The following is a 26,416-nucleotide window of genomic DNA, read 5'->3' as shown; positions in this document are numbered from 1 at the left end:
AAGGGCTTCATAATGACTCAGTCAGTTTTTCTTCAAATAGTCTCCTTCCAATGTAATTTTGGGGTTTTTTGGTTTGGGGTTGTTGGGGTTTTTTTTGTTACTAAAATAGTCACTTCACTTATACTTTATACCATATTACCATTGAAGGTATTAATTCAGTTTGGCAGTGTGCAGTCCAGGACAAAAACTGGTAATGAGCTGATCTTGGTTCTATTTCTGGCTCAGTTAGCGACTACAAGTACTGTCTGGCCAAGTGAACTGCATGCAAGATTTTTCCTTGACGTTAGTGCACTTGGGTTAGGCTCCTAACTGCTTACTATCACTTCCCACTACTGAAAAGCTCAGATAAATTAGCACAGAACCTGCTACCAACCACTTCATTGTACTATGAAACCCTTTACAAAATAAATCTACAAATACTGCTCAAAGTTGTTCTTCAGGTCGTCTTCATCTTATGCAACACCATAACATTTCTTCCTGTTCAAAGAGAAAGGTTAGAAACTGTACTTTATGGACAGAGGTTCAGTCAAAATGTTCAGAATATTCTGGATGCAGGGAGAGACAAGCGACCTATTAATACGGTTTCCTCTTCCTACCGCATCGACAGCAAATGGGAACATTCTGATTCGTAAGATCCATTTGCAGAATTTTTAAGGAGTGAAAGCCTCTTCCTTCTAAAATGTTAGAACGATATTTATATGTATGTGGGTCATCTTTGATGGTTTTTAGCGGAGGATTATCAGCACCTATTTCCTCCTTTTGAATAAAAAGCACAAAGAAGAAAGAGGTAGACGCAGAAGAATCAATGAAGACAGAGAAGAAAAGAACACTGAAATGTAACATTTTAACCTGTAACACGAAGGTCGAACAGCACGATATGCACAACAGCACAATTATGTAACTTCAACAGAACTACTTTGCAAGCCTTTTCCAAAACACTGAGGAATAATTGATTTGGAAACTTATCTTTCATTTGCAGTGCATTAGAACAAAATTCATTTTCACTGCACACATTAGCTCTTTAAGTCTCTGCAGTATCTATATGAAATTGAAAACTATTGAAATGGCTTCATTGTTTCACTACGTAATTAAGAAGGCAAGAATCCCAAACACCCACATTTGTCACCTTTCTGTATTACAGCAAGTGCTAATTCTCTACAGCTGAGGGCAGAACACATACCTCCTGTCCCTTTTTCACTAACCTGTTATTTTAGGCTTCAAAGAAGTTGCAAGACTGAACTGTAAGGACAGAGCTATGTAGGACTAGTGTGATAACTTATGAACTCCCCTCCCTCCCCTCTTACATACTGGTGGCCCTGAGACACTGACAAATCAATTAAAAGGGCAGGTGTCGTTAGCCTGGTCTAGATACAAAGAACTCCTGAAGTTGCAGCCCTACAGCATGCATAACTAAAACTGTCTAATGTTAATCTTCGCTGCTCCCTGACATCAAACAACTAATTTTAGCTCTGCTGTTCTGTAACCCTACCTAGTTCCCATCCCACCCCCACAACTATATAATAGATCCTTCCTTCAGATAAGTAGGGTGTTGGAACATTGAGAGGTTTTTTTCTCACCCACAGGCACTAGCAAAAAAATGAATTACAGATTTATTTTAGGTAGAGCCTTTGGGCCTTATTTTCTCTGCAGGTTCCATATAGCAGGTTCTGTGGCTCAGAAACATTCCAGTCAACAAATCAGCATAAGCAACGCAGAAGGAACCACGAAAGGAAGGAAAATCAGATGAGCAGAGTTTTGTTCAGTATCCCGTTTATGGGACATTAAGGTCAGCTACCCACTTGCTTTTGTGCCTGCAAGACTCTTTGATTCTTATTTTTATTAAAAGGTCCAAATTAGTATCCATCTAGGCTGGATTATGAGCTCCCCACAACTCCTAACAAGGAAGAATGCCAACGGCAAGCAGCACTACCCAAGATTTGAGGGGAGGGAAAGCCTGCCTGCCCTGCTGCTGTAGTTTCTGGCTTTCTGGAATTTAAAGCTCAGGGCCTGGCTCATTACAGTCCCTAAGGATCTCTGAGGTAACGGTGATGTAAGACTGGAAACAAAAAGTTCTCTCTCGTAATACTGTGTCACAACATGAAGACACCTACAACGGTATTAAAATATTACACTGTGACATGAAGATGACCTATTAAACCAAGATACTAGGCCCTGTAATGAGACAAACGTATGTTGTCATATGACAATAACAACGTACTAGGGGACTGCAGTATCACTTCTGATACCAGAATGTTGTACCAGAACAATATGATATTGCACTAGTACATCAGGACCTTGTATCATGATACAATACAGTTATGTTTTGATGTCATAAAGCTATGATGGTTATACATCAGCATTCTGCTTTACTGCAGCGTACTGTGACCACCTAATGACTCCACAGTATGCAGCTATGCTGTGATACGATACCAGATGGTGATGAGATCATTTTGGGCAGAATTAGGTGGCGTACTGCAAAAACGCATGACATCGTATTAGAGATCAGCACATTATCTTGTGCCAAAACAAGCTTGCACCGAGATTCAGAGATGGCCAGAGTTCCCCAGTAAAACGTGCTACGTTGTTTTGTGCAATCTAACAGCACGAAATGAACGGGTACTCTAAAAACAGGCGAGAGCAAGTCCTCTTCCTAACGGTCAGAGTGGGCTGCTCCTGCTGACAGCATTCTGTCCCTGTACTACTGCCCTTCCTGGTACAGAAAGAAATCATGTGTCTTTCTGAGAACGGCTCCATAAGGAAATCTGCATTAACCCCAGCAGTGCCATCTAGAACTGGAATCACCAATTCTACAGCAAGGACCAAAAGATCTGTTTGTACACCATACATTTGACGTGTTTTTTTTCTTTAGACAAATACTAACTATGTAAAGCCATTTCAATGCAAGTATTGGAGGCTGCACAACCCACATTAAAGTACCCTAACCGAGTTTGACAAACAGCAAAGAGCAGGGAACTCTGTATTACATACTTAGATCTATGCTCCTCTAGAACCATGCCAATCAGTGCAGTAGCGACAAACACATAGACTTAGATGAAACAGGACTTGAAATAACATCCTTAACTCACCCTTCTGTGCCTGGATGTTGCAGCACAATCAAATAAATAAAAACACCTGTAAACATCCTAGAGGAAGAACAGTAACTACTGCAAAGATCCAAAATACTGTATATTTTTATTAAATAAGATAAGCGATCACAATATTTGACTTGTTTCTCTTTGGGATTCAGAGGAAGATGAAGGGGGGATGCTGAAGAGGTAGCTCAAGCAGGGCTTAGTTAGCACTCTTCAAGCGTTTCGGGAAGAGCCAGGGGAACCGATCAGGGCCCTTACTGCACTCCCCACCAGAACACCCTCACCCAGGACAGCACAGTGCCCCTAGGACCCTGCCAGGAGCCTGAGACGGAAAAAACTTAAGAGGGAAGAGCGTCACCTACTGAAACACCGCTAGCATTTCATCCAGCACATGAGTAATCTTCTTATGTCCCCCATCCAGCTCCTGTATCTACCAGCCTCACTTGCTTAGCTCTGAAGTCTGACAAAATTAACAGACTGGCTTCAACCTTAATTGTTATAAATGCTGTGATAGGACTGGGCACGCAAAAGCTCTCCAATTACACGATTAACAAAAACGTCCAGTGTTGCTCATGGGTAGGTACAGAAACGAATGCAGTAGGGTGCCATGTTATTGCAGATACACATGATCACGGCATTTATAACACATGCTTCGCTCTCCCGGTAGTACGCTAAGCTATTATGCAACTCATGAGCCCAATAGCATACCACATAAAGCAGCAAATCAGTACAAGAATTGGGCTTTTTTTTTAATTAAAAAAAAAAGGGGGGGGGAGAAAAAAAATTGTGTAAGATTTCCAAATGCTAATGGCTATATCGCTTGTACAGTCTGTGTTACACATGGCCATGTACACGTCGGAAAATTTCAAAGGCTCTCAGTACAATTAAAGAAAAGACAAAATTAGAGAAATTAGAAAAAGAGATGACCTATTGAGTCATCCCTGGCTCTAGTCTGTCCCCTGGGGCCCAGTACAAGATGCTGCCTAGTGCTGTGCTACAGTGCATTTATTTTTTTACACAGAAAAAAAAAAATAGTGATAATAAATAAAACATCCAATGAAAAAATAGCTTCACTGTTTTCTCACACTTTACAGACAAGGATCTCAAAGCACTAAATTCATACTGATGCAAAACAGCAGACTTGAGAGGGAAGCTGTTATTTCTATGATTACTTCCTTTTTCATTACAGAGAAAAAGGATTAAAAAAAAAAAAACAGGCCTGCACATTGCTCTTGTCATCCACTTTGCAATTTCAATCCAAAGTCACATTCCATTATTAACTATGGAATGGTTCCCATCTGATAAAGTTCCGATTAAATCAATTTCATCACAATAATTCAAAGACTATTTACTCCAACTAAGTAGTTTTGACATACTAGAGGTTTAAAATAGTTTTGATACACTCAAGACTTCATATAAATCATTGCTGGCCAAGTTTATATTAGAGATACATATAACTGCATCCCTGTGTGTTACATACATACACGTTTACCTAGCCATATAAAATACAAACTTAACCAACAAAAAAATTTACGTGCCAACATTTTAGATACGCACACAGCTTTATTGACCGACTTTTCACCCACACAACGTTTTCTTTCACTGCCCGCTTGTCCAAACCTGGAGAGTTTTCCCCCCAAACACCCAGGCACGATCAAAAAATTAAGGAGCGCTTCGGTACCTTCCAGGAAGCTGTTAGTTCCCTCGACTCCCAACTCTAACACGTTATTACAGAAACATGCCAGTGAAGTGCATCCCCAAAAGCAGCTACTTAAGTGACAAGCCGAGCAGGAACCACTCCACGCACGCAGGATTCAAAACGTTTCCTCCGCCTTTCTTCGGAAAAAACCGCACATGTTTTTCTCTGTACGCAAATAGGTGCCGAGTCCAGACGCTCAGGTGTGCGGGTGTTATGTGCGTGCAGACGCAGATGCAAATTCATGCACAGCCATCGCGAAAGCCGGGAAGAGGAAGAGAAGGAGAAGGGGTGGCGGCGGCAGGGAGGAAGATGCAGCCAGACCAGAGGGAGGCTCACGGCACCGCACAGTCCTGATGCGGAGATGCCCGGACAGGAGCGACCCGTCGTCGCATCTATTCCCGCCGACCCCCCCGGCGGCTCCCTCCTCCCAGCCGCAGTCCGGCTCTGCCCCCGGCGGCCAGCACACACGGAGATGTCCCCCTCGGCGGCGGTGCTGCAGCGGCCCGAGCTTTGCGGCGCAGGCACCGGCCAACTTAGCGGAGCGCATCCCTTCCCTCCGCCGGCCCCGCCGCCTCCCCCCCCGCCCCCCGCCGCTGCGGCGCGCCGCGGGGCTGGGAAGGAGGAAGATTTCGGGAGGGTGGGTGACCGCATCGCCCCCTTTCCCCGGCGCTCTGCTTACCAGGCGAGCTTGAACCCTTTCATTAGTACAGTCACGATAATCCGATGCCCGTGCCCTTGTCTGCCCACTGACAGCTCCAGAGGTCCCAGGACATATTGGAGGAGACCCGGCCGCCGAGCGTCCCCCGGGGAGCGCCGAGCCCCATGCGCAGAACCCCCCGCGCCGGGGCACGGCCGCCTCCCGCCCTCGGCCGCCCCCCCCCCCCCAGACCCCCGCCGAGAGGCAGAGGGCTCCCCGCACTAGCAGCGCCAGGGGCTGAGAGCCGCCCCGCTCGCTGCTGAGCATGTGCAGCACCGGCAGGACAGCGCGGCGCGCAGCATGCCATGGCAGCCGGGCCGCGCCGCCCCCCCCCGGGGCGGGGGGAAGAAGGCGGCCCTCGGTCCCCGCCCGCCCGCCCTGCGGCGGGGCTCCCACCCGCGGCTCCCTTGGGGGGGGGGGGGGGGGGGGGGGGGAATTCGGAAAAGGGGAACGCGCCTGCCCGGCCTCTCGGCCCTGCCGGGGGTCGGGGAGGCAGAGTGCGACACCCCCCCACCCCCCCCGTCCTCGTTCTTTGCGTGGGGATTAACTAAGCCGCCGCTCCGACTGCAGGCTGCGTAACAACCGCTCCAGAAAGCGACGGGAGTGCTTAATTGAAAGGGAAATTCGCAGGGAGGCAGGAGACAAGTTCCTGCGCTGAAATGGAAAGGGGGGGGGGGGGGGGGGGGGGGATCTTACCCTCACGACACCCACCGCCCAGCATTCCCCAAACACCAACAGTCAGTGGCACAGCATCACTTATCGCGGTAGAGTCAAGACCTCTTCCCCCACACCATACAATAAAGATCTTTGGCACCGCAGCACACAGAGGGCTGGGCACCCTGGGCAAGGCCTGACCAAAAGGGGGAAGAAGGGCCAGTTATTACATCACCCCCTCGTTTCCTGCAATACACTACACTTTCCCTGGGAATTCTTCTGTTTATCTTGCAGGATCTAAACATAGCCTACTGCTCCACTGCCCAGGCACACAAATTGTTAGGGAAAATGGCAGTATCTCTCCAATAACCTATAGGTTAACTATTGCTTAGTAAAGGATCATCTAAAGAACTTCAAAGAGGGAAGCGTGGGAGTGTCCAAGGGTGAACACACACCCATACTGCCCCCGCCACACATCTTTCATCTAGGGAAAGAAACAGACTCTTGCTTATGAACCTAGGAACTCAGCAATTTCAGGGGTGGTAAAGACTGCGGTCGGCTATGTAAAAATAAAGAGATTCTAGGATCCTGAAGGAGTTTTTTCAATGCTATTTGTTATTCTTTTGCACCCAAACTCAAGGTCTGCACCTACTCGCACACGTGCACACACCCCCATGCCAATAAGTGCAGCTGATGTCTCCAGAGGGAATGATACAAAAATCCTGACCTTTAAAATCACCACCTCCGTTCTGTTCACCCTACAGTGGAGAGGGGAGTACCAGGGGTACTAGTTCAAAGGCTCTGTTCTAGTTCACAAAGCTTTCTGTGAAATTTGTCCTTAGTGCCCGAGGAAACATTGAGACCATGATGCCTATGTCCCCTTTGGGAAGTAACGAACACATGCTTCTCCACTTGCATATTTTGCTTAATAAAGGCACCCGATCTTTTTACTCATTCTCCCAAGTCCTGAACAGATGGAAAAAAGAAAAGTTCCAGTTCTGAATACAGCAGAAAGTCACTTCTGTAGGGCTTTGGTCATGCCAGGGCAGGTGAAGGGAAACAGGATCATGGCAGTGGGGCTGAAGTTTCAGAAACTGTGCAAGTAACATTGAAATGACTGTTTGGGGAGGTTAGTCGCAAAGGGAAAGCTCTACTCAGTGCTAACTCCATCCAAATAGCTTCCCAAACACTCGTGACATTGTACTGTTTGCTTCATTATTGAATACCATCATGCTTGGTGTGACTGCTGCAGAAGGAAGCAACTAGTATGAAACCGCATCTTGCATAAAACTGTCTTCCAGTCTGTTCGTGGAAGAAAGTGATGGACAGTACCCTGCAGGAGAGCCCCACACAAGGCCGAGAGACTTGAAACACCTGCTTTGAGAATTATTTCCAACACAAACTTTATGACATGCCTTTTTGTTTATTTCTAGACAAAAAGCATTAACTTAGCCCGAAAGCTGGGCACATGCATTTCCACATGACAAACAGCATGGGAAAAAACACATTCAAATCTCACCCCACACAATCCCAGATTCAGCCCTCATTAGGTCCAACCTATGTTGGATGCCTGGCTTGGACTCTGCTTTTCTCCATGAGATGCTTTGCTTCTGTGGCCTGCAGGTTGTCAAGGAGGGAAGCAAATCACAATGCTGTAAAATGGGTCAGGAGACCTGCAAGCTCGGCAAATCTGGGACAGACTAATGCTGCAGAGTCACATGTTTAGAAATCAAAGCTCAGGCAAGAAAGGTATTAAGAGATAAGCAGTCATGTACCTTTTTTTTTTTTTTTAAAATAACATGAGAGTTTGGAAATTATCAAAGGAGACAGACCACTTAGAAGAAATTATCTGTTTAAGCATCTGGCTTGCAGGTACAGCCACCTCTGCCACAATCCAGCTGGGATCTGCTCTCTCAAGTCCTCGCAGCAGGAGCCTTGGTGAAGGGGCTGTGGGTCACCCACCATCTTCAGAGAACCCCAAGCAGATGCCCCCGCTTGTCACTGCTATTTACAGTCTCAATTCCACATTCACTAGACTGGTCCACCTGTGTCAGCTAATGCTGCATGGGCAAGCCCCTTCCTTTTTCTCCATCCTTTGCACATAACCACTCCGGGGGGGTGGGGGAGGGGAAGATATTAAAATTTAAGTAAGGTAACAAAAGAGCATATATAGGTATCAAGAGAGATAGACTATGCACAGCCACCCTGTCCACCTCCGCAGTGCTAAGAATACTTAGAAGGCATACGCAAGTTGAATTCCAGATAAATTATCTACCTACTCCATCCCGAGCATCCATCCCACAAAACAGGAAAATGGGAAAACAGAAAAAGGCATAGTCAGAACCGTGGCTTGAAAGATCCAAACCCATTTCCAGCTCTGCTACAGAACTCTGTTTTGAAAATGGGTAAATCCTATAATCCATGTCTTTTCACTCACCTGTGGAACTACAAGTCGTAAGGAGACATTCCTTACATGGTTGTAATAAGCATCAATGATACATCGTTTTGGATTGTATAAATGTCAATATAAGTGACAAATCTTTGATGACTATATGTTTTGCATGCAAAAGACCTTTCCCAAGCCTTTGTTATTTTGGTAAAATTTCTTTATTTTTCCATATGAAGAGTAAAAAATAGCAAAAATAGTAATAAAAGCTTAAACATTGTTTTTCCTTGTAGTTTTTTTCTCATGTTTCATGAAAACAAGCATAATGGTTGAAAACAGTGAAAGATTTCTGGAAGCAGGTATCTTTTTGGCCAACATTAGCTATGACAAAATCCTGAAGACACCACAACAACGTTGTCTCCTTTAGGTCTCACCTACCACGGCTTCTCCTCCCTTGCCTAACCAAAATCTCTAAATTCAACAGCAGCTCTGAAACACACAGAGGTGCCCTTCACTTCTGCTGAGAAAGGCAGTAGTCCCCAAAGTACAAATACTTAACTAGAGCACCAGGATCATCAAACAAGTTGAGCTCCTGCAACTTCTGTAACCCACCTCTCATCAGCCCCGGTTCTTCCTCCCTCACCTACACCTCTCCCTCTCTACGGGACGCTGCAGTTGTGCCTCTCATGGCCCTCTGTTGACTGCCACCTCTACGCCCATATCAAAACTGCATCTTTTGCCTCCTGCTAAGCACCACCCTTCTCTACACCTGCTCCTACTTCCTTATCCTCTCGTTTCCTTCTTTATTTTCTATCCCTCCTCCATCAGCTATTTCATAACATTTTTGACTGCCTTCACATCTTTGTGTTGTGTTGTCTTCCCAGCTCCCTTTCATATCTAAAGTCATCAGATCACCTTCTTCCCTTGCCTCAACCCAAGTTTTTCATCATTTCTTCCCATACCAATCTCTTTCTTTGTACTTGTATTTGACCTATTTACAAAGCCACATGTATATTTTCACCAGTGACCACCCTTCATACAGGATGCTAGACTGAATGTTCATAATTTTCTCTTCTAGCCATAAAATCTGTAAGTCAAAGAATTTGCTTATTCCAATACAATTTTGATTGTTTGGGAAAGGGGTCTCCTTTTTTAATTGCAAAATATTAGCTACATCATTTGCTAAGCATAAACAGTAAATAACAGTAAGACAAGTTTACATGGTGTCTGTTGTCCTGCCTCATCCCCTGTCCCTTCCCCCAGGCAAAATTCTCAAACTTCAGAAAGGATTAAGCAAGATAATTTGGACCCTGGCCTACTGCCAGTAACATTTTGAGTACTTCTGGTCCAGAGCAAGAATACCATGAATACAGCCTCCCTTGTGGCTTCTGGTTGCTTCCACCGCCAGTCAGGATGAGGAAGTCAAACAGCACACACAAACACTAAAAACAGCAACAGAGTAAAAACCATGCAGAACTTTCTCAAACTTAAGACAGACTTGGAGATTATGAGTAGCAGAAAAAAGGAGTTAGAAAAAAGAATGGATGCTTTCCTGACTTGTAACTGTCAAGGCGCCATGAATGAAAAAAAAAAAAGTTAGGGCTGTAATACACAAAACCAGAGTTACTTTTTTTTTCCTGACCTCCAGCTTGGAGGAAAGAAATACTAAATGGTACTGTCCAGATGAGACAGTGCTTTACATGCCCTCTGCACAGGCAAGAGCATCTGTACAAAGTGACAGGCAGTAATGAATTAGGTCTTGGTGTTCTCTTGCATTCTGGTCAGATGGCAAGAAACAGGCAATTTGTACGCAGCATTTATGTTGCCTCCCTTGTCAGGGCCTGGATGAAAGCTGGAAGCACAGAGGCAGCTACAGAAATTAAAAGTCATACAACAGTATTTAACAATTAGCACTTTTATTCATATACCAGCTGTTTTGCATTACCCTATCATCCTTTTCCCCTTACACATACTTCTCCAAGCAATTCCAACCTGAGCAACTGCTATCTAATAAAAACCAAGGAAATAATCTCTAAGCAAAATCTTTGCAGGACTGTAAAATAGGCATCTTGTCTGGCTTTGCTTATCATTCCCATTACAGCTCATAAGAGGAACACATTTCCTTCAAGATGAACAAGTAAACCAGGTGCTTAAATATCTCCCCCCACCCCACCCTAAAAGGTCCGAGGACTTCCCATGTACGTACTTGCAGTACAAGGAACAAGAACCTTTTAGCGTCAGGCCAATGAAAGGCAGCTCACTGATTTATGTTCCTCATTTCCACTAGCTGATTACCTGGAAAGTGATTCATGCTTTCCCAGGAAGCATTCTAGCTTCACATTGGCCTGATATTTTTTTCCCCCCTCTTTAACAGGTTAACTACTTTTCCCATTGGCACTCAGCAGGGAGCAGGGACAAAACAATCAGGGTTCCTACTTTTAGCAGGGCACCATATAAGCAAAGCTTCGAGGTGACATGACATCATGTGACAATCCCAAAGCAAGGTGCCCCATAGCATACAAGGGACAAAGTTTTCTGATTCCATTAACAGTTCGGAAAAGCCTCAAGATGAGGATGAATGACTGATTACCCTGGGATTAAAAGCACAGGCTACAAAAGAATAAAAGCTGCACTCCTCTATTTTTAATGCACTAAATATGGTACCATTCTTCAGCATGTCAGGAAATGCCAGTTCTTGACATACCCTGAAAGGTGCCCCAGCAGAAAAGGAAGTGACAGTGCAACACAATGGAGAGCAGCCGTGGAAGTAACATCCTGATATTACATCCCATGGCCGCTTTTGGCATCATGTCAGACTGAGAAAACAAATCTGTTAAACCTTCTCAGAAGTTCTTTGCTAGCCCAGGGCCCAGGCTAACCCCAGCAGAAATTAAGCAAAATGAATAGGACCGCTCCGAGGCGGCAAAGCAACTGTAACAGAGGTAACAGACACAAACTCAGAGGAGAAGACAGACCATGGAAAAACATTTGGGTTTCAACACAGAATAGGGGACTAAACATTAGCACTTGCCATAGTGTAAGTCCAATAAACCTGTACACATTCCAGTAAAATTTCCATCGTAACTAATTTCCAAGACATATCTGGTTTAGAAGGTTCAAATTAGATTCAGTTTTTCGCTCAAGATACATTTTCCCCAAAACATTTTTTCAGGGGTTTTGATTTTATTTTATTTTTTTTCAGTCTTCAGTACATTCACACTAAGATGGTGCCTTAACACTGTAGATCATGTTTTCCTTTAATTAAAACCAAGAAACTATAAAAAAAAAACAGGTACAGACAAAAAGAATTTTTAAGTGGCTTTGTCGGTTTTGTCTTTGAAAATGTCTGGGTTTCAACATAGAAAACCTGGAGTCCCTCAAAATGCCACAACAGCTGCAACTGAAATGGAGTGTCATTTTCAATTGGCTCCAATGCCACTGGCCCTTCAGCATTCTCAGTGGTAATTTTTTTCAAGTACTACAACTGCAAGTGGGTTTGTAGTGACAAGCCGTTGAAACTTGAGCAAACATGATAGCGAGGATGATTTCACCTTTATAAAGCAACATTTATCCAGAAGTACTTCACACCATTTATTGACAGACACTAAAAACCTCAAAACCTGCACTGACATGCAACCCAGTCCCAGGGCAAAACAGGGCAGCTGTTCACCATTGTCACTCAGGCTTCTGGAAAATGGAACTGAAAAGTCTACAGTATTTAGAAAAGTCTACAGTATTTAGCAAAAACAAACAAAAAAAAGGAAAACTCAAACTCAACTTGAATTCTAGCCAAGACATAAGAATAAGCCCTACAATCTGTTAACAGCAGCACGGGGCGGGGGGTGGGGGGGGGAGGTGTGGGGGTGTGGGTAACCATGGACTTCTACCCCCAGGTAGAGCAGTTGCCTCCTGGAACACCGCATGCTATATTGCCATGCTAGAGCATCCAGTTCAGCGCAAGCTCAAAAGCAGGAGTTTTATAACTAGTAATGCCATTTCCCACTACCCTTTCCAAGCTACAGCTCTTTTCAGCCATGCTTAATTTCAGACCCTGCTGAGATAAAAGCACAAGATACATTTTGCAGACACATTCCCTGCACTTTAACCTTGTGCTGATGCCAAGGGAAGTCACATTAGTGGCAGGCTCATACTAGAAAACAAACCGTATGCTATGGTGACATAATCAGTGGTCCCTGCCACGAGATACAACCAGTCAATGGTGAGGCAGCCTTGTGCTTCCCAGGTCTCACGTGGGCTTCATGCTGAAGCCATGCATGGTATACATCTCCCACTTCCACCTCACAAACCCATCTCAATCCATCCAGTTCCATTCCTACAGATTTCCAGTCTGCCAGCCCACAGGAAAGGAAAACCTACAACCTGGTAAAAAGCAAGCAGCTCAGGCAACAGAGAAACCTCACAGAAAAGGGCGGATGCATCTATAAGCTCGAATTACTTTCTCACTCGGCACTCCGCCGAGATCCTAAAAAAAAAAAAAAAAAAAAAAAAAAAAAAAAAGGAAAGAAAGAAGGCTGCCAAAAGGCATTTCTACTCACACATCATCCCCAGGAGTGGGAATCCTGCCCCTAAAGCACCCTCTAGTGTCCCTTTCTCATACAGCAGCAAAGCAGGCTTCTTCCAGCATCCCCTCTCCCTTCTTGGCTTCATGGACAAACTGCCACTGACAGTAATGCAGACTCCTGTATTTCTCTCCCACCCACGACCTTCGCCTAGAACATCAACATTTCAAGATTTTCTCAAATCTTACAAGAAAAGCAACAAACAAAGACTGTGGCCACAATGTAACTTCCTCCCAGAACCTGAATCCCATCATCAACCCCAGCACTAGTACCACTCCCAGCATCAGGGAAAAGGGTCAGGAGAAAGTAAATTTGTTGATAGACAAAGTAAGAAGTTGCCAAGCGAAACCACTTACGCACAGTGAGGCCGGCAGCATTTCCATCCTACCTTTGCTGTCGCCATATCAGACGTCTCCATGTTTTCTGCTTGGCCTATTAGTAAACAAGAGCATTGAAGGAGAAGGGAGGAGAGAGAAAGGGAAAGTCAAAAGAGGATGAAGAAGAGAAGACAAACAACTTGACAGGAGGATGAGAACACTAAGAAAATTACTTAAGAGCTAGTCCCAAGTTCTCCCTCCTGCCCCCAGAGATGGGCAGAAAAAGCATCTCAAGCAGATGGTCCCGATTTAGATACTTGACTGGAGTCTGGCACATGACCTCAGTCATTGCCGCCACCACCACCCCCTGCCCCAACTCCTCCCCCCTGCCACCACCCAAAGGTCTAGTAGGATGCTGAGTAACAGAAGGGACCCTCCTCCCAGCTTCCTTTTGAAGTCTGAGCTTCAGCAGGGAGCAGGCGAGTCACCCATCTTCCAGACGTGCTGCTCTTTCTCCCTCTCGCTCTATGAGAAGGGAGAGTGACGCAACCAACCCCCCAAGTGGGTACTTAAAGAATCGGGAGAAAGGAAGAAAGCAAGTGGATTCTGGGCAGTGCACAGGTAAAGGAAGAGTGAGCAGACATGAGAAGATGGAAGTAGGGAAGGAAGAGGCAGCTTCTGAAAGGAAAGAGTGGAAGGGCTCAGCCAGACAGGTAGAGAAGCAATGGTGCAAAATAAGCATACCAGAGGCAGACCATTTAAAGAGAGAGATTTGCACGTGCAGAGAAAAAAAATGCAAGGTGGAGGCTAGTCATCTGCACCCTACTGAGAACACTCACCTCAGAGTAACACTCAGAAATGATTGGGCCTAAACTAGGAACTCTTTGGTGCACACTCTCAGCTCAGACTGAAAATATCAAATCATCACCTAAGGTAAAATTTGTCCCAGCATCCAGAGGCATCCGTAGCTGCCGGGGCCCTGCCTGGCTGAGGCGGGCCCGGATTGGTGGAGTAGAGTGACTTCACGCCGCCCCGTTCATCACCCAGCTTCTCCCTCCCCGGTCCTGCAGGCTCCTCCTGGCCTACTTTACTACAGTAAATCAGTCTGGAGCCTATTAGCTAGCCAGCCCAGGAACCGTTGTACGCAGCTCCTCAGAGCTCTCTGGCACTAGCAAACCAGACAGACGTGAGCAATCCTGGCTGGGAGGGAGGTAGAAAAAAAACACTGCAGAGCTCAGTCAAATTAAGAGCCTCTGAGGGCTCGAAACATCACTGCTTGAAAGTGCTTATTCATACAACACTGCAGCACGCTGTGCTCAGGCACACAGCAGGCACCACAGTATAGTACACAAAGACAAGGGGCACCGGCAGATGATTTACAACACACTAAACTGTTTACACACGTTGAAGGGCAGCTATGTAGTCTCTGCAAAACCATACCACTACTATTCCCTTGCGCACAGGCATACACACATGCACATACATCCCCAGAGAAGACCCACTGCATTTTATTATAGTAAGTATTTTGCAGTCTTGCCATTAGTACACACTGGAATCTATGTAACAGATGTCACCATCATGCAGATGTGCAATGTAAACAGTAAAGAGGGCCCAGCAATCCACAGACAGACAACATTACTTAGCACTTAAACCACCTCTAACAAGGGCCATCAGTATACAACATACACAGAGAACTCTCCCACCGAGTCCTGTCTCAGCATACAGGGAACGTGTAATTCTGGTATGTGTTTCTGTTGTGATGCATTCATGCAGTCACCTGCTTATACAAGTCAAGGGTGGCACACTTCACTCTTTTACTCAGCATATTCAAATACACCAACCTCATGCTTGTCAGGGACATAAAGCCCATCTTATGAGCACATACATATTTCTCTATTTCCATCCCAAGCATTGCTGTGGCTATAATGCAGCTTCAACATACCTGATCCAATGCCATGTAGGAAAAATACCACCACACCACCAGAGTTAGTTACACTCACTAGGATAAGGATTGTCATCCTTGTTGTGCACTAGGTGAATTTCCAAAATACCTCCTATGCTATAACATTGATGACAGTAATCCAAAAAGTAACCACAAGACATCCAGTGGTTACAGACATACACAAACAGCAAATGCTCACACTGTGGACAATCTACTCCCCAACCCCTCTTTCATGGGGCCACTGAAGTCCCTTAATGGCAGCCTACTCATTTGTGTGCATTTTGCTACAAGTATTCCCAGCAGCATGGGGAGAAAAAACCAAACCAAACCAACAGCCTCATGAAGGACCTTCAGCGAATCCTAAGCTAGAGAACCAGTAAAGCCTGACTTCGCAATTCAGAAAAAGCTGAATTTCCATGTTGCAGTCTTTTTACAGCAGAGGCTATCTGTAGTTCCAGCAGGGTGCAATAGCTCACGAACTTAAGAGCAAACAGGAAACATCTCCTGAGGAAGTCTACTTCTCGGAAGGGTACAACCCACTATGACACACTTGAGGTCTGGGTAAGAATTCAAAGCTCTATAAATAGCTACAGCAATAGTCATGTTAGCTCTGGGTTTGAGCTTGTAATTCCTTCCAGAAAGGTATCTTACAAATAAGAAAACATTGCTTGACACTGCACTACCTGCAAGCGTCACTGTCCCTTCAAACAGTCAAAAACTGTCACAACTCACAGCCATTAGGGCATCCTCTGTATAGATACATCATTGTGGCTTGACTACTGCCCATCATTACAGTTCTAGCTTTGCTCTAACCAGAGCAGAGTCACCTCCGAAAGATTCATGGTAACAGAAAAATTTACTTTAAGTACCCACACAGTGGAAACAAGGGGCTTAGAAGGCTCAGACAGATTAGTTCCCTAGAAAAGGTGCGTGACCTGCAGGCACAGAATGCAACATGCTACCTGTGAAGCGCCACTTCAGCTACTATTTGATTCTCCCATATGGCAAGAAAGGAAAGTCTGCAGGATTTGGGGGAGGAGTTAAAAAAAAAATTAAAATAAAAGCCGAAAAAACCCCCAAACAACCCTGTGCCTCTGTGAAACATGCGTGCAAAACCTGTTAGTAACAGAACTAGCAGGAGGGAAACCTAGAAGCAGATCAGCAAACATTACAGGGAGAGAAAAAGAGCTGCTACAAAGAATGCAAGGAAGAGATAGTTTAACTGTTATGCACCTTAGTGTACAGGTGTACAGATCCCCAGGAAAATATGCCAGATGGATAAACTCCTGAATCCTTTCCCAAGTCAGTGTTCTGCAGCTCTACAGCCTCTGCTGTCAGAGAAAAATCATATGCAATCACAGCATCTGCAAGCTAGGGCACACCTCCATTTCCCTGGGGGAAGGAAAAAAAAAAAAAAAAAAAATCTCAGAAGGGACTCCCTCTTTGCTGCAGCAGCTGGGAAGTCACATGAGACTTCATTTCCAGAAGGAAAATATGCATTTCGCACTCTTGGCATCATGGGAGCTGTAGTCAAACTGTACACAGAACAGAAAGTGCCTGTAAGCCATTTCTTTCTAAGCTATGTGAATACAGTGTTTGTCACGGCATGCAAGTTAGAACTTAGGGTCTTGGAAAGGACAGCAATGTAGAACAGCACCACAGTAGAAGCACTGTACCTTCAGCTACCCTGGAAGAAGAGAATGGAGAAAAGATCCCCTCCATCAAAAGGTGAAGAAAAATAATTCCCTATAGAGACTTTGGAGAAGGAAGAATACTATTGTGTAAGGAAAAAGAGGGTCAGTATCAGGAGGGTAGAAACTGGGATGATTCAGATTGCTACTGCTGCTTTCTTGAGCAAGAGGACTGCTGCTTTCACACAGAGTCTTTTGGCTCTTTTTCCCTTCATTGTCTTGCATGTTTTGAACTCTCAGCCTTCCATTTGCTTGAGATGGTGCAATAACCTCTCCCACCCCAGAAGAAACTCATTCACTCTGAAAGGGGCAGGCTAACAACAGAATACTTCATGACTCATGGCATGCTTCATGGAGAAATTCCTCCTTGATGTGAATTCGACAGGAAATGAAAAGCCATCTTCTAGTTTTTACTTGCCTTTGCAAATAACTTGCAGCCACTGGTGAAAAGGCAGTAAGACTTCATCACCTTGGGCAGAAGCATTATGGCCTGATCACCTCCCTTTTCATTTAGGTCAAGTTATTCTGAAATAACTCACAGCATGAAACAAGTCACATCACACCACAGCCCAAGACCTTAACAGAACACCATTTTCACTCAGAATAATGCTAAACATCTTGTCTTGACAAATCAGAGTATTTTACAGTGCCTAACAGCCAAGACTCTTCAGATCCTTTGTAACTTAGGTCTTCCAAAAGTACATCAAGCTAAATCTTTATATGGAGTCCAACAACCTTCAGTCTTTGGGCTGGCACTACCCAAGGGATAATCCATAGACACACATAGGTAGCACACCAAAGAAACAAAGCCTTCTGAAGTCATCTGGACCCATGGGGCATCTAATGCAATATCCTACCCTGGGCAAAAAACTAACCTCGTGTGTTTCAGATAAATGGGTGAAAACCTTGTAGCAAGAACATACAACACAATATTTTGGCTTTATGAATAAAAACCCTAGAGGAATGGCTGCAAATTCTTATGAGGAAGAGAAAGGTCCTGGATCCTTCATTTCTGAAACCTGAGACAGAAGAAAGTAGCTAAAGGAGAGGCTCCAGACCGAGGTCTTAAACACAAGCTTCCAGTTGGCAGACAGAGAAGTATTCCACATCAGCATTGAAAGCCTCCTATGGCCCAAGACACTCACTACCCCTTGCATGTTCAAGGGGTCTTCCAGTAGCAGTGGCATCTGCAACAGGGCAGAACCAAGGATGCCAGGCTGCAAATACAGAAGATGCCTGTTTTCCCACAGTGTCACATACCACAACGCTACACTCCATTGGGGAACCCAGAATAAAGATCCCTAGTTTCTCAGGGGAATGACGCATGGCAGGTGCTGCACAAAGCAACAGCCTGCTCAAGCTCACATAAAGAAGTCAGAGTGCTTACATCTCTAAGCCTGAAGCAAAGATTCTTTTTCAGAGTAAAGAAATAACAAAATCTTACAATGCTGGAAACTTTGATAGACCCATATCCCTCAAGCAGGCCCATATTACATATGGCCTACCATGTAAACAAGAGGAAGGGGTTAGGGAGAGAAAGAGAAAGCACATAACAGAGCATACTACAACCAAGGTACTTCAGAAGAAAGGGAAAACAAGCAGCAGAAAAGTCTTAAGGAAAAGTATTAGGTCAAACTTGCAGGAGAAAGGGGGTGGGGGGGTGGGGGGAAAAAGAGCAGAGGGGCTCAAGGACTGACCTTGGCTAGTACCATTACAATGCCTGACCTTGTTATGATGCATGGTGCAGTGGGGAGACGCATGCTGCCATCTTATCACCAAAACGCACAACAAATACTCTGCAAAGGCCAAGAAAGAAATGGGTGGGAGGAAAAACAAGGAAAGAGGAGAAGGAAAAGAAATGCGGAGGTCAGTGAGCACTCACACGGTTACAGTCATCTGTAGAAATGGGGAAGTCTGTCCAAGTGCCAATGTGCTCCCCAGCACCCTGAGGAAGCGTCACTTCAGCAGCAAGGGAGCAAAACACTGTTGAATTGAAAGAGGATAGAATCCCAGCTTGTTTACACAAGCACAGTAGTTTTGGGGGAAAAGTGGCACAGCGCAGTGACCTCAGAATCCACCGTGGAAAGATGTAATTCCACCACTGAGACAGTTCTAGGACCGCTTTTGCTGATATTATTGTAGCCACTGCAGTTGGCCTCAGAGGAAAGGAGCAATGACTAGGCTGATGAGAAGGCAGAGCTATGGAGAGATCTCCAAAGAGCTTGTTCTGCGCAAGAGGCACTGGTCTTTCTCTGCTCTCAGATTTCCTCCATCACAGGCAATTCAATTTTAAAGGCACAGCTGCCTTTAAGTCTCTGCCAGATATGCTGCTGCTATGAGATAAGACACAATTAAGAATTCTCTATAGAAACAAAAAGAATTTGAGGCTAATTACCAGAAGGAAATTCTCAAGGCCAGAATTAACCAGCTACCATTTTTCTTGAACTAGGCTGTCCATTACCAGGTGGAAGCTAACACAGCTTTTCCCAAGTCTCCTGAAACAGGGGGGAGAATAACTGGTTTGAGCATCAACACCACCACCAGTTTTCTTCTTGGTAAAAAGCATGAGTGCTTAGCTCAGAAGGACACCAGAGTATGGCTTGCAGAGATAGAGTCCATAAAAGCATGTTCCGAGCCCAGCTTGACCCATTACAAGGAACTTTTTCTGCTCTTTGCCTTTTCTGCCAGGACTCTCTGATCCACTAGTAAATAGAGCAGCCTGTGCAGCTCAGTCTGAGCTATCAGGTCACTACAGGGGAACCTGTGTACTTTATGCTTGATGATTCAGGTGCCCCCGGTGTCTCAACAAACCAGCACCAATTAACACTTCTTCCCAGGGACACACAGAGGAGCTCGTCTTACCGAGTCCAACGCTCTGCTAAATGGGCTTCATCTCAGTGTGGAAACAAGTATGTAGAGGCAGGCAAAATACAAAGTTACAGGGATCTCTTTGTAAAGTATGTAACATTTAACTACCTCTTACTTTAAGGAGCTCTTCTTTGTGCAGTGCGTTTCCAAATAGCATCTCATTTCCTATGGTCATGGAATGCAGCAAGAATTAAGAACATACTTACCATCACCACATAATTTCCCTCCTCCCCACCCCATATTGTTTGCTTATTTTGTATTACAACTCATTTTGAATGCTTGCTATTTCCCCATTTAGACAGCCAACTATAAAGTGTAAAGACGCACTTATTTTCCAAGGTAACCATTGCAAGTACTTGCACGCACCAAAGATACGTAGCACTAAAAGCATGGAAGAGACTACAATAAAGTGTTTATGTACTGACTGGAAAGTTAGGAAAAAGCTGATTTGTTCAGGGACTCACATTGAGAGCAATCTGTACAACAGATAGCAGCTATCTTACAAGAGTAAGAGCATGTTTCACCAAGCAGATCCAAAATAATTTGATTTCCCAGTTCAGACAAGTGCCCTTAGATTTTTGGGGAAATTTTTCTGTCCCTACAGCAAAGTAAGAAGAAATATCCTGCACTCAGCAGCAGGGGTTCAGAAACAGCTGATGTCTGCACTGTAAACAAGGGCCTGTAAAGGTCTCTGTAAGGGCAGAAGCACATGCATTCAAGCTGAAAAAAGCTATTCCCAGATGCCCTTCCACCACTCGTATAACCTGCCAGAGTCTCAGGGGAAGCTGAGGCAGCAGCAGCATGGGTCAACAGCACTTTCTCCTCCAGCTGCAGTCAGAAGCTTAGGCAGAATGATCAGCCTCCCTCTGGGCATTCAGCTTCCCTAAGCAATCAGCTAGAAAGCCAGGGCTGTAAACAGCAATGCCAGTTCTGAATTAGACTTATACTATGGTCCCAGATTCTCAAAAAATTGAAGTAGGAGAGCTAAAGAAAAAAAAGCCTTCAGTTTCTGCCCTTCAACATAGGCCAGTCCTGTCTATCAATTTACTGGCTCAACAAGTACGTTTTAACTTGCTGATCCCTGCAATACTCCTCCCTACCTAGTCACCTGAGCATTTATCTTCTTTTCTGTGCCCACTGTGTGTCAAAAAAGTCACTATAAATTAGGAGATTTTGCTCCATCTCGTCTCCAGGATTGTTAGGTAAAGCTTGAAAGCTTTGAGCTCTTATTAACAATTGAGGCAAATTAAAGCCATAGCAACTCAAGCAGATACTGCCTTGAGACACCCTTCTCACTCCACTGCCAGATATTACAAACCCCTGTACTAAGGATGGCAAGAGATGCTTTGTACTCCTTACAGACACTGCCATCAGCATCTCAGTCTGCTGACTTGAGTAGTCAACAGCAGCATAAGCTGAGACACTGTACGGTCCCCTCTTCAGCTGGGATGTCTGTTTGGCATCACATTTTAGTCTTTTATTGGTGATTACTAAGTGGATACACAGGCCTCATTTCTACCTCCCAGGCAGTATTCTGAAGAGAGAAATGCCCCTTTCAAACTGGCTTTTTGGCTTTATAGGCCACAGAGAAGCTAAAGGACAAGTTCTGTTACCTGCATTCTCCCATACTATTTGTCTGCTCCATCAATTGACTGTTGGCTTAGATTTACAGTTTGAGTTCTGTGCAGATAAGATCACCTTTTGCTTCCACTTAAATAGCACACCAGGTCCCAAACTACAACCAGGGATCCTAGGCATTGCTGTATGCAAATAATATTAACAAAACATTTCAGTAACACATGGCGACCTAGATTTGCAGCTATTCTATCTGGGGGGAAAGAGAGGAAGAGACCTGGTTAAAGACCAAAGAAGAAACACAGAACTCAGAACGATATTTTGAGATGTGCTTTTTTGCTGTTTGCCCAGAGGCTTCCCTAAACATCCCCGTCCCTTCACATGGAAAAGGGATTAGAAAAAGGGGACTTGAAGAGCTGTACACCGTCCCATCACATTTTCTCTTAATACCACCTTTGTTTTACTGCACTGTATTAATCAGTCACATCACATAAGTTGGAAGCAACAAACAACGTACTTTCAGAGCTTTTCTTTGCAGTGGAAGCGCCAGGCACATTCACGACATGACTCATAGGTACATCTTGGTTTCTAATGACATCTCAGTTGAAATGTTCCCAGTATGAAGAAAGGTGGGTTTCTCTGACAGGGAGACAAAGAGGCATTGCCTACATGATGCTCTTTTTGAGGAAACTCTGCACTGATTTCTAGAATCCATTCATTTCTACAAGTGTTACCAAGAAGGGGAGAGATCACTGGTACAGTTAAAATTCCCAGACCCTTCAGTTTGGGCACATGCAATAAAATTGGAAGGACAGTTGTAGCCCCTGGATGTGTCCCAGGACACACCCCAGCTTAAGAAGGCACCCCCATCATGTGTTCCACACCTTGGGAAACTCTGGCCTAGAGATTTAAAGTAGAAGTCTGCAATACAGGTTCTATAGCAGTCACTCTCTGCATCACTGTGTAAACCTGGTCACGCACTAACGGAATTAAGCATCAGGCTCCCTAGAAACCCCCTCACTTCTCTGCATCTTTGAAGGCCCTAGCTCTGGCTGCGAGAGGTTGAAATCAGTTAAGTTCTGAGACTCTCTGATGGCTAGTTTTACAGCAGGATTGAAGTTTTAGTGCTACAACAGAAGACCACAATGGCCTTGTCTGTCTTTATTGATCTTGCCCTTTGTCTGAAAACCGTCCAATTGTTGACCAAATAATCTCAAAAGACCCTAAAACAGGCTTAATGCCAACACTTTTCCTCTCAGAATGCCCTCCTTCTCCACATCTGGTTTATAATGGAAGGAGGTGCAAGCAGAACAAATCTGTTAGTCTTCTGAACAACCAGCCTCACTCTCAACAGCCAGCTGGCATCTCACAGCAATGTCTACTTAAAAAGAAGTCCTGGGTAGAACATGCAAGCAGAAAAACAAAGCTGGAAGTGTAATACATTCTGCACCACAGCCACAGCTCGACTGTAACGCTCATTGGTAGAGTTGAAGCAGCAAAACCTGGGCACTTCAAAGCACGTTATTTACACCAAGAAACCCCGTCCAAGGAGTACAGGGAAATATCTTTGAGTAGCTCACACCAAGCTGTAGATACCAGCATGCTCTTCAGCATCCAGCTGGTAGCCTCACTCCCTCAGACCTGCTGTTAGCAACACAGGGAAGGCTCGGAGGCACAAGTGAATGCTTTGTTGCAAGGTGAAACCATGCTAACTGCTCAGCAGCTGACAGCATACTTCACAAAACAGCCTGCTAACAAGGGCCAAAGAGGCTTACATACAGAACTGGAGACCGATGAAAGGGGATGGTTAATTATAATGCATCCCTTCTCTGCCACTTCTCCACAGGCTTCGAGACAGCTGCCATAATATTCTGAGAATCACAGTACTCCCAGAGGATACAGAGCTGATGGCATGACCATTACTTAAGGTCTGCAAGTGAAGTACACTTACACAACTGAAACTTCTGCTCTTGGGAACAGGAAGGAAGGGTAAAGAGTCTGCCCAGTGTCTCAGGGAAGAAGGACATTAAAACGCCTCTTCACCACCTCCTCATGTTCCTGAGCATCACGAGCTAGTGACGCAGCCATGTGAGGTCTGTCAGACCTCCTCTGCATTCAGGGATATGCAAAGCACATTAGGGTTTATCTAATCTTAACTAACACTAGTCCAATAGAGTCAGAACTGATCAGGAAATGGAGGAGCAAGATCCAAATCCTGGTTTGTCCTACTGTTATATCTAGTTTAAGATCATGCTTTTTCTTGTGAAGTTACATTACTGATCTGTATATGCAGCTTCTCACACTACAAGCGCTGTCTGAGAGCTAACTGTTTTCAGAACGGAAATAGGCAGGTATCATTTTGCCATGATAGCTTGGAACAGAAGGCCAAATTTTAAAAGTTATTTCTTTTTAGTGATGGTGGGGATTCACACAATCTATTTCACCTATTGTCTGCACAAAACCTATCCATGATATCAAAACTGTCTCAAGAGTGGCAATCAGCTAATACCCAGAGGTATGATATTTGACTACGTTACTCTAGATAGCATAAAACTACCCAGTTCTCAAGTTTGCTCTGAACTCTTCAGAGCTCCAGGCTCCCATGCGCTGAGCAACAACCAGCACCAGTACAGGAAAAGGCACAAGGAAGCCAATTAATCCTGCAAGGTCTCCTCCACATCTGTGGCCCCAGTAAGACACACAAAGGAGAGGTATCTGTCCTTCCATATCCCTCACAGTCACAGAGGAGGGAACAACAGGAACTATCCCCAATTTGCTTCAAATCAAAGTGCTCTCAATTCAGTCTCCTTAAAATAAAAGGAGAATGGGAATGAAAGAGAGTGCAAACATAGCACAATTTGATGAATTAAATCCAATACTGATTTTCTACGAAAAGAACAGCCTTACCTCCACTGACAGCAGACCGTAGACATACTCTGCAATTAACAACAGTCCATCTTTAAAACAAAAAACAATGTCGGCATATGAGGAACAGAGAGCAGGTGATGCTTCCATTCAGGCTAACTCTGCTGACAGTAGCCAATCTTGCGATCCACGTGTAAGAGAGCTGATCTTAAGCTACTCTTGTCTTCTACAGCAGAGAATCAATGCTGGGGCTCAGGAAGCAGCAGCAACCAGAAGGTGAAAAGGGAAAAAGAGTACTAGTTCTGAATCTAAATATTAACCATCTTTCCTACGTGACAAAGGAGACTTGTACCATTCTGGTTAAACTTTCTATTTAATATTAAGTCCAACTGACTTGGAGTTTGGAGCTAGATCTAAATCCAAAGTCACCCTAAAGTTATTGCAAGAGCACCAGGGTTCTGGTCTGGGACCCTCTGAGAACTCATTAGCTTGCAAGTCTGCTCCACAAAGTCTTTAGCACCACTTTTGAAAACCTCCATAAAGGCATCCATCTGTGACGGTTAAAAGTTACTCAGGGATTTAACTAGCATTAGGATCCTTCCTATCAAGGACTTGAAATTCAGGCATCCCTTACAGCTAGCACAGTTGGAAAGACCAGTGAGCTAGTCCCCCCATATTTTACGCTCTTACTAGAAAGCAGCAGCTGGCTTCTACTTAATCCTCACCTTTAAAAGGGCATCCATTCCCTTTTACTCCAATACGCTCTTCTCCTCCATAATGCAGGAGGCCCGCACCATGCTGCGTGCGTTGGCGTAGCCCAGGTGACGGAGAGCTCCTGCGCTCTGTTCCTTGCAAAATCATCACATCCGGACACACAAACAAGGCTCTGTTAGTCCCTGCCCACCGACCCCCTTTCAAGAACAGACGCAGCATGCACGGGCACCTTTTGCTCTCAGTTCTCACCTGTCTATCTGCAAGTACCCCAACCAATAGAAAAAACCTTCTACTATCCCTGAAGCTACAGAGGTAGCAATCTTTGCTGTGCCTCCACTTGCAGGCACACAGGGGCATGGTATGTTAGTGCCAACTTCTTTGTATCAAGGGGAAAGGGACACAGGCTAGGAACATGCAGCATAAGCAAGCCCTGGGTACATAAATAAAATACGGAATTTATCCTGACCTCTTGCACACACCCCAAGGATGTCATTTTGGCACATTTTCAAAGTTTGACCTCTTTTCTGATCTTTACAGAACTTCCTGGGAATCCAAGCAACCGACAGAATTTCTTAAGCTGTCATAAGTCTATGACATAAGTCTATAATGTAAGTCTTAAGACATAAGCTTATGTCTTAAGCTGTTCCCTAATCTTGCAAGCTCTCTTTCGTGAATTTTGATCCATTATTTGAGAAACCCTTACTAGCTTACACAAAGGAAAAACAAGCCCCACAGCCCCAGAACTAGCAGAATAAGGTACTGCACAGTTTAGAGGGCTAATTAAGCTGCAGCCAAGACGTAGAACGTATCAAACTGAGACATCTTCGAAACTAACTGCTCTTCCCCATCTCCTGCATTTTGATATGACCGCTAATGTAAATCATTTTGACTTACATTTAGTTTTTCATGTAAATAATTTTTATATGATCTCATGTAAACTGCCACTCGCTTCTCTCCTCCATTTCCCCACTGCCTATTGCTTTCCATCCTTGTACTTTCCATGCTCTCTTCTCTTCAACAGTTTGCCTCCTCCTTAGACTGAGTATGAGTCTAAGGACGGATTCTTCCTCTGGTTCAGTAGCTTAACTTTTATTCTTAATTAAAACATAGTATGCATCCTAAACCTGATGGGTGCCTCTTCTGTCGTATCACGACAAAGAACAAATCCTTGGATCAAACAGAAGCAGGCTCATGAACTTGGACTTAATCTAAATGAAAGCTCAAGGTAATTCATACATACTCTTGTCTTGTTACAGTGATTATGGAGTCTGTTGTGTGAGACACATCTCATCCAAGTCTCTGGCTGTCTCCATCCCAACCTCACCCACCCCTTTGA

The 26,416-nt window shown here is 44.7% G+C and overlaps 1 protein-coding gene across 9 annotated transcripts in view; it reads right to left on the bottom strand.

The window, feature by feature from the left end:
* GRAMD1B (GRAM domain containing 1B) overlaps positions 1 to 26,416 on the bottom strand; it is a 138,241-nt gene that overhangs the window by 56,903 nt on the left and 54,922 nt on the right. Inside the window, exon 3 of one of the 9 annotated variants that reach the window (XM_049801349.1) lies at positions 13,497 to 13,540. The exons of 6 other annotated variants lie outside the window; for them this stretch is intronic. In XM_049801349.1, coding sequence (XP_049657306.1) covers positions 13,513 to 13,540 — 28 coding nt within the window. In that variant the 3' untranslated portion in view covers positions 13,497 to 13,512. Of the gene's footprint in view, positions 1 to 5,470; positions 5,635 to 13,496; positions 13,541 to 26,416 lie in introns of those variants that run through there. 2 more of the 9 variants (XM_049801348.1, XM_049801344.1) reach the window with 2 other exon arrangements.

Source organism: Accipiter gentilis, chromosome 5, assembly GCF_929443795.1.
Source record: "Accipiter gentilis chromosome 5, bAccGen1.1, whole genome shotgun sequence".
NCBI classification, from domain to species: Eukaryota; Metazoa; Chordata; class Aves; order Accipitriformes; family Accipitridae; genus Astur; species Astur gentilis.
This window is presented reverse-complemented; position numbering and strand designations above follow the sequence as displayed.